This window comes from Pollicipes pollicipes, unplaced genomic scaffold, assembly GCF_011947565.3.
Source record: "Pollicipes pollicipes isolate AB1234 unplaced genomic scaffold, Ppol_2.1 Scaffold_7231;HRSCAF=8579_pilon_pilon_pilon, whole genome shotgun sequence".
NCBI lineage: Eukaryota > Metazoa > Arthropoda > Thecostraca > Pollicipedomorpha > Pollicipedidae > Pollicipes > Pollicipes pollicipes.
In genome coordinates, this window is record NW_023597034.1 from 12180695 (window position 1) to 12188750 (window position 8056).

The following is an 8056-nucleotide window of genomic DNA, read 5'->3' on the forward strand; positions in this document are numbered from 1 at the left end:
AACTTTTTGACAACATTCCTCCTCGTCTGATGAACGCTCCTGAATACAAGTTCCAGCATCCGGAGCGCCTTGCTCCTAGCAGCACCACGTTGTTTTTTACCCTTTAAATACCAATAAATTATAGCCCCTAAGTCCTTTTGTTCCTTGATCTGGTCTAATCTGGTCCAACTTCCAGCCTCCCATTTTGTAGCTAATGCCTTCGCTACTAAAACTATCCAAGTGCACCACCTTACACTTACCATAACTGAATGACATCTGCCACAGAGAAGCCCAGTGACAGGGTCTCGCATCGACCTAGGGAAACCTCCGCGTGAGTCACACACCTGGGGCATTTTAAATCAAGGTCGTAGTTAGACCTTCATAGTCAGCTGAATTATGTGTAGAGCGTACAAGATTTGTGGGGCAATGCGTATATTTTTACCTCGAGGCTGCGGTGCGATTTCTAGATCGACTCCAAATTTCCGAACCTTGCAACCGACCAAAAATAAAAGCAGTAAACTTATCTAGCCAGCATTTAGCCAGCATCTATATGTTGCATTTAGCGTACAATGAGCTGTTCACCCACGCATTCGGCGTGCAATGAGCTCGTGTTTACCGATGCATTTTGTATTTTAAAGCGTTATCTTCACTTTCATATCAGGCCCCATGCCCCCGGTGCCCAACCTCGCTGAAACTTGAAGCTGCGAAGTGATGCGACTTCCCGATCGTGTGGAACACACGACGAACGCCATACGACCCTGACGCTGTTATCTCAAGGCCTCTACTTGACACCCATGTCGGGTCAGATGCTACGGCAAGCCTACTCTTACACAATCGTGGGCGCCACAAACCCACAAAAATAAAAAACACCGCTGATCTGGACAGCCACCTGCTCGTCCGGACCATACCTCAATGCCACAACCTGCCGGCCGCGGGACGACGCTCACTCTATGTTGAGCGCGATGTGGTGCTGACGGCTATTTACAGCCATAGTTCAGCTGCGTTTTGGGTACTTGTCTTCGAAGCGTTTTGAGATGCCTCGGACCTTTCGATGGCTTTTGGCAGCCAGAAATCAGATGTGAGTAATCAGAATGAGATTGCCATTCTCACGCCCGGCTCGTTCCGCCCGAGCGTTTGCCCAATCAGCGAAGCGGCTTGTACGGATCTGCTGGACCAGTCCACCGCTGCGTCTACCCCCTGGAGGGCCTGCCTCACGTACTACGGAGCGATGTGTGCCAGCCCTCGACTTGTAATAGCGGCGGTACATCGCTGTCGTCTGACACACTAGCGCGGCGGCCGCCGGGCGCTCGGGGAAGCAGATTGGAACCGCAGCCCGGACTGACGTCACACAGCCCGAACTGACGTCACACACAGTCCAGACCGACGTCACAGTCCCAGATAAATCGCCTGACCTCTGGAGACGAGGAAACCATTGTGGACGCTGTCACCTCTGACATTCAGCTCCTGCCACTCGCTGACGCCCGTTGCCAGCAGAAGAACGCGGAGCCTGTGAAGCAGTTCGAATGCCCAGGGGGGGGGGGGGGGGGAGCACCCGTGTAGAATTGCATATCGTGATTGCGGCGGGGTCATTCGGCTCGTGGGACCTCACGAGTTGAAAACCAATTTGACGCTTGCATCAACCGTCGAACGCGAGTCACGGAAAAACCTGCGGCGGGCGAAACGGCGCCATAGTCTTATGGGGTGTATGTGATCTGTGGTGGGCGAGGCGGCGCCGTGGTCTCGTGGGGTGTATGTGATCTGTGGTGGGCGAGACGGCGCCGTGGTGTTGTGGGGTGTATGTGATCTGTGGTGGGCGAGGTGGGGCCGTGGTGCTGTGGGGTGCACGAGAAACAAGTCACGGGCCTCGCCAGTTTCTCACACGGGAGTCATATCAGGCAGTTTTAACACTTTTTATTACCGCCGTGTATTACGGCTGCTTCTGTGGGCTTGGAACTGCAACAGTGTTCCTCGCATTTTTTGTCATTCGTCTTACTACAGCTGCTCCGCACAAGTCGCCACGCGCTGGCGATACAAGTAGTGGGACTGGCGCCCAAACGTCGGATAAAGCAGCTACGGCTGTGTCCGCATCATATAGGATGCTACAAAAATTCGTGAGGCACGATCATGACCCAGGCCAGTGTTTTGCATTCAAGGCCGGTCTGGAGAAATGTGGGATTGGCACGCTCCCGTTGACCCGTCTCCGCGTGCTCTGCTTACCCAAGTGTGCTGATCAGTCCTTCAAAACGACCCAAAGCGGTCGCACCCATCGGGTGCAGTTGAGCGTGCGTGGCCGGTCGCACATGCCAACCCCACTGTTGCCAATACGGCCGCCCGTGCCGTCCTCCGGCCGCTGGTTATCTGGTCTCATGCCTGCACTGCGCAACGCACTGCTGCAGGAAAATCACGACCGGCTACTTTGTAAGCAAATGCTTCAAGTCTGTACGGCAGATCCAGAAGGCGGGAGCATCGGGTCCGGCCGCTCAAGCCGCAAGTTTTCTCAGCATCCCAGTACGACTCGCTCGGCCCACCGCCCCCGCTCGCAGCCACTTCACTCGGATTGATGTACGGCGCATTCACTACCAGCGTTCAGCGCCAGTACACGGTAGCTTCCATGCAGCGTGGCCTTCCTTGTCCGTGGCCCCAGTACAATCAGCACCGCTCGCACTAAGAGCCCGTGGTATCAGGCAAGTTTTGAAAGAGGGCACCGATCTTCGTGGCATTCAGCGAGTACCGTCCGGACAAGACGCTCGGCATGTGGCGCCGTCAGCGAGCCCACGTGTGTGTGGCCCGACGCTTGCACATGGGAGCGAGACGAGTGAGAGCCGTCGTTTGTATTCAAGATCCACACAGAGCGGAGCCGCTGCGCGAGGCGACGCGCCGGGGGTGACGCTGGCCGGACTGCGGCCTGCGCCCGCCGGCCGACCTCGCCAGCCCAGCCGACAGGACACCACAGAACACAGTGTCCACCACACGACAACGGAGCTGCAGAGCTGGGGATGCCCTGGCGCACTTGCACCTGGACACGGAAACCAGCGTTGGTAGGACGGCGCGCTCATCGACGCGGGCCTGAACTTTCCAGCTACAGTTGCCACGTGCGGGCCTGAACTTTCCGACTGCATCTGCCACGAACGGATCGCGACTTACAAACATTACCGGGCGAAGTAAACAGATCCGGGTCCTGCGACACCACTTGACACGAAGCAAACCATCAATCACCTTTGATCACACCGAGAGTAGCTGTTTGGAATGTAGCCAGACGACTGGCAACACAGCACCCGCTGAGACCGGAGAATAGCGGATAGCCGCCTTCGCTCCCTTACCAGGTGGACCTGATAATGCCGCACAAACAGCGGCTGGCCTGCCATGTACAGCCAGCAGGACAACCGATCAGTCCATCCGGTAACACAGGACTAGCATCCGGTCCATTTCTTCGCACAGCACATGGATCCACCGGTAACACGCCATGACAATTAGCTGGTGCGTTCGGTAAAAATGCGAGACGAATACACGACCAAACAAGTCACAGCAGCCAAATGCCAGGTACAGAAATAAAAAGCGTATCATATACGAATCTTCGCAGTTTCTTTTTCGACAGCAGCCGGAGCTACGCTCCAGGAAAATGAAACGAGTAGCTGGAATGCATGTGCCTTTCGGGAAACCTGAGACTGTCACCCGAAAGTGTCCACTTACTTGCATCGTTCATCCGGCCGTTCCGAGGGGCCCAGGCTCGCGAGGAGTCCCATTCGATCAGAACAGAGTATGCATCGCCACCAGCACCGCGAGACACACGATGACACGAATCGAACGCCACTCCTCGAGTCGACAGACAATACCACCTGTACGGCCCAGTGCGAGAATATTACGTTGACTGCACGCGCGATGACAGCTGCCATTGGAAAAACCCGCACGGAATGCAAGTTCTGTGTGGAAGAATGCGCGGAGAGCGCCCTGAAATGACATCTCATCACAAATACAAATCGGAGCAATGATACAAATGGCATCTTGACCAGAGGCGGTTGGGGAAATCGCTCCAGCCATCATCCATGTTCCGAACCTAGTTCGGTACCATGAACAGATTGGCTCTAACCGCCCTCACGCCATTAAGTCATTACATTTCAGCCCAAATCACTCGCAGACAGCTACCGAGTGCCATCACAGACCTCACAATCTCCAAACTCACCAACGGTATGCAAATACAATACCCGGAAGGTCTTCACATAATTGTTTAACATGCCGTGCCACATCTGAATCATACGCACGAATAAAGAGCATGTCTTGAGAATAATCTGCAAACAATAAAACAATAGCAGCCATCTGGCTGTGAGAATATATACCATGCTGTAAAATATGGGACAGTTACATCACATGTGTTGGCTTAGTAAAAGTAACAGCACAGGGGTTCTTATCGCGCAACATTTCACCGTCCAGTTACGAACATATACCACAAAGTTCGACAACAGATCCAATTCAGACCATAATGCCTGGCGTTACTCCCTATCTCTAACTTCCGACTGGGCCCGCACGTACTCGCACACCACCACGAGCCCACGCTGACCGGCCCGCCAGCGCCTGCGGCACCAATGACCTGGCCGAACCAGGCAGCGGCCAGTGTCGGAGGTCAACAGAGGTCGCGTCACTTGTACTGGGCTCCAGCTGCGCGTGAGCCGGCTCGGCGAGGGGCCGCAACGTCCTGCTGGAGACGGCCGGTGGACGAACCATCCTCCGCACGGCTGGTACCGCCCACATGAGACGGCGGTCCGTGACAGACGCGCGGCGGCGAGGCTTCGACGGCCGGAACAACGCCCTGGACATGCCCAGTCGCACCCCTCCGCGCAGGCGCGCGGCGCCGCCCCGTCTCGGCTGCGGAGCCCACGGATCAGTGGGCCGGGGCACTCTCGCAGCAGCACGGTAGTCGCCCGAGGACAAGTGCGGAAGACCCGCGCGACCGGCGCCTCGCCCCGAGCGACGCTCGCACGCGTGGCCACCGGCGGCGCCCCGTCTCGGCTGCGGAGCCCGCAGATGAGCCGGCCGGGGCACTCTCGCAGCAGCACGGTAGTCGCCCGAGGACAAGTGCGGAGGACCCGCGCGACCGGCGCTTCGCCCCGAGCGCCGCTCACACGCGTGGCCACCGGCGGCGCCACCAACTGCGGCCGGGAGCGGGCACACGGTGCTGCCATCTACGTTAGCGCAGGAGTCTAGCTCCGACAGCGATTGACAGTTACCGGCCCAGCCAGCCGGGGTCTTCTCCCGGAGAGAAAGGGTCCAGCAGCGCGCTCTGTGAACAGAAGTCGCGCACGTCACTGGCCTGATACCCTGACTCAAACACCGCGCTCTTCTGGCCACTCGGAGGTTATCTGAGCAAGGTAACGTAGCCAGAACCACTGCGCGTCTTACAAGGGGGTGCGCACCGGTACCGTACACACTGAAACGGACGCTCATGGTCCTGACACAGCATGGAGACGCATGGTCCTGGTTCGGATGCTGAAGTCAGACGCCACCCGCCGCCACAGATCGCCCCCGATTCGGACGTATCCCACAGCCCACGAGCGACCGGGTGCCACCACTGACCATGTCGGCATCCAGCTGGGCGGCCGCGTTCTGACGGTGTGCGCGGCGCAGCGTGCTGCCCGGCGTGTTGGGCGCCGACTTGGAGGTGCGCGGCAGCGACATAGAGCCGCTGACCGGCGAAAGCTGCTGGCTCTGCGGGCACCCCCGAACGGCCGTCAGACGCACACAACAGCCGCTCGCGCGTCACAGTCTGACCGCGCCGTCAGACGCACACAACAGCCGCTCGCGCGTCACAGCCTGACCGCGCCGTCAGACGCACACAGCAGCCGCTCGCGCGTCACAGTCTGACCGCACCGTCAGACGCACACAGCAGCCGCTCGCGCGTCACAGTCTGACCGCGCCATCAGCTGTCGTACCCAGCGACAGCCAGGGGGCTCTAACACCGGCCAGCAGTGCGGGGGTCAGGGCCGCGCTTACACCCGCGAAGGTCAACAAGGTCGACAGGGACGCCAGGACCGCACCGGCTCCACCGCTGGAGGGCAGAACCCGTTTCGTTCATCCGGCGCAGCTCACCTTCAGCATCTTCATGAGCGAATCCAGTTGGCCCATGAGCTGGCGGCGCGAGTCCTGCAGCGTGCTGAGGTGGGTTTCCAGCTCGCCGCGGCGCTGGCGCAGCGCGCGCAGCTCTGTCACCAGCTCGGCGTCGGCCGAGGCCGCCGGCGCCCTGTCGGGTAACGGTCAGGGAGCCGTGTCGGCACGGGCCAGACCCGGCGGCCGCCGCGCCGCTCGACGGCGGGCCGCTCCTTCGAGCCATGCCCAGCCACCAGCGACGCTCGGCCGCCCCAGAACAAGGCGACGGCGTGGATCTCCCATGAACACCCGCCGGTCCCTACGAGCTGCTCGTTGCAATTCTGTTTTTGTTTCAGGGGTTATTGTGGTTGCACGAAAGACTGGTTGCTCTAATGGAGTCTTCCCGTCTTCTCACAATTGAAAACCGGGTTCTGTCACGATGATGCCTTCTCGGAGCGTCATCGTGACTTCAGAGCATGCCATTATGGCGGAAGTCCGGGAAGAAAGCATTTGGTGACCAAATTCATTTCTTTCTTTATGTAATGATGTCACATTCCAGGACTGCTGAGCTTGACTTCTGTACTACAGCTTCTTGGACGCGGAGTGGCTATGCCGATAACATCATCGCTGCTTGCAGGAATGCCAATATTTGCGTTCGACTCAGAAATCAGAACGTGGCCATTTAAACCGAAAACCTTGCGACACATAAAACACCTTCCAAAGCGCAAAATCACCCAAAAAAGAACGTTGCAAAAACCAGTCACTGTTGACCACACGGAGTAGGTGAGTATGCTGACAATACAACGACCCGGCGACGGAACATCACACGGAGCGACGGCTCCAGCTGTGTACGGCGACAGCGCGGCGCCCCGCGACGGCGGAACGTACCCTGCGCGGAGGCGGGCGATCTGGCGCATCATCTCCTGGTTCTTGGCCTCCAACTGCGCGATCATCTCGCGCTGAGAGCGTGACCTGCTCTCTGCGCTGCCGCTGTCCGACGGGGTGCGAATCTGAGGAGAATCAGACAAACAAAGTGTTGGACGCCACGATCCCACTGTCAGAGCGCCGCGGGTGGCTGGAGTTAAAGTGGAGTGACCTCCAGCTGGAGTGGAGGTCACTCCAGCTGACCAGGCCATCCAGAATCAGAGGGGCTTTCACCACATGAGAATGCTGCCAGGTCCTAAGCCGGATCTCCAAGCTCTGGGGATTAGCATTACGGTGCAATCCAACCTAAATGCCCGCATCAGATTGCCAGAAGACAGCCATCCTCCGCTTACCATCCAAAAATAGCATCCAATCCGATTACCTAGCCCCGAATGAGGAATGACCGCAGAGCTTTATCCGCCCGTCAATCACCCCCAGACCACCGACCGGGGATCAATATCGGCTGGTGGTGCCCCCCCCTTCCCCCCCCCACTCGCCCCGAAGGCGTGTTCCCGAGCCCGGCGAGCGGCGTCACCCCCACCCCCTCGCCCCGAAGGCGTGTTCCCGAGCCCGGCGGGCGACGTCACCGACCTGAGACTTCTCGGCCGCCAGCCGGGCCGAGTAGCGGGCGATCAGGCGGTGCTCCTCGTCCACCTGCCGTTCCATCTGACTGAGTCGGCTCGGGCTGCGGGCGTGCGCACGATCGGATTAGCGTCAGGTCAGGCTAGGTCAGGTCACCGCGGAGAGCAGTTCACGCCCCGCCAAACACGGACCACGACCACACGGTGCTAGTCTGGTCTGGTCTGGTCTGGTCAATCAGGTCAGGCCAAAACGGGACAAATCCGACCGCTGCCCGTCATCGCTAATTTAAGAGATATCAGAGTTAAACTTCGGCAGTCAAATACCGTACGCTCCACCCACCACTGCTATGCTCTCCGGCTGCGGCCCTCCCCATCCGTGGCGATTGTGTGACCGCTCACGGCCCGTCAAATACCGTACGCTCCACCCACCACTGCTATGCTCTCCGGCTGCGGCCCTCCCCATCCGTGGCGATTGTGTGACCGCTCACGGCCCG

The 8056-nt window shown here is 58.8% G+C and overlaps 1 protein-coding gene across 1 annotated transcript; it reads right to left on the reverse strand.

Moving 5' to 3' along the window:
* Window positions 1-2805: 2805 nt before the first annotated feature.
* On the reverse strand, window positions 2806-7067 carry LOC119109179 (dystrobrevin beta; the record flags this gene model as incomplete). Its single annotated transcript, XM_037232754.1, is given in 4 exon segments — window positions 2806-5254; window positions 5548-5679; window positions 6061-6211; window positions 6946-7067. Coding segments are annotated over 4 exon segments (462 nt in total), but the record flags the coding sequence as incomplete, so codon positions are not given.
* Between the last annotated feature and the right edge of the window lie 989 nt (window positions 7068-8056).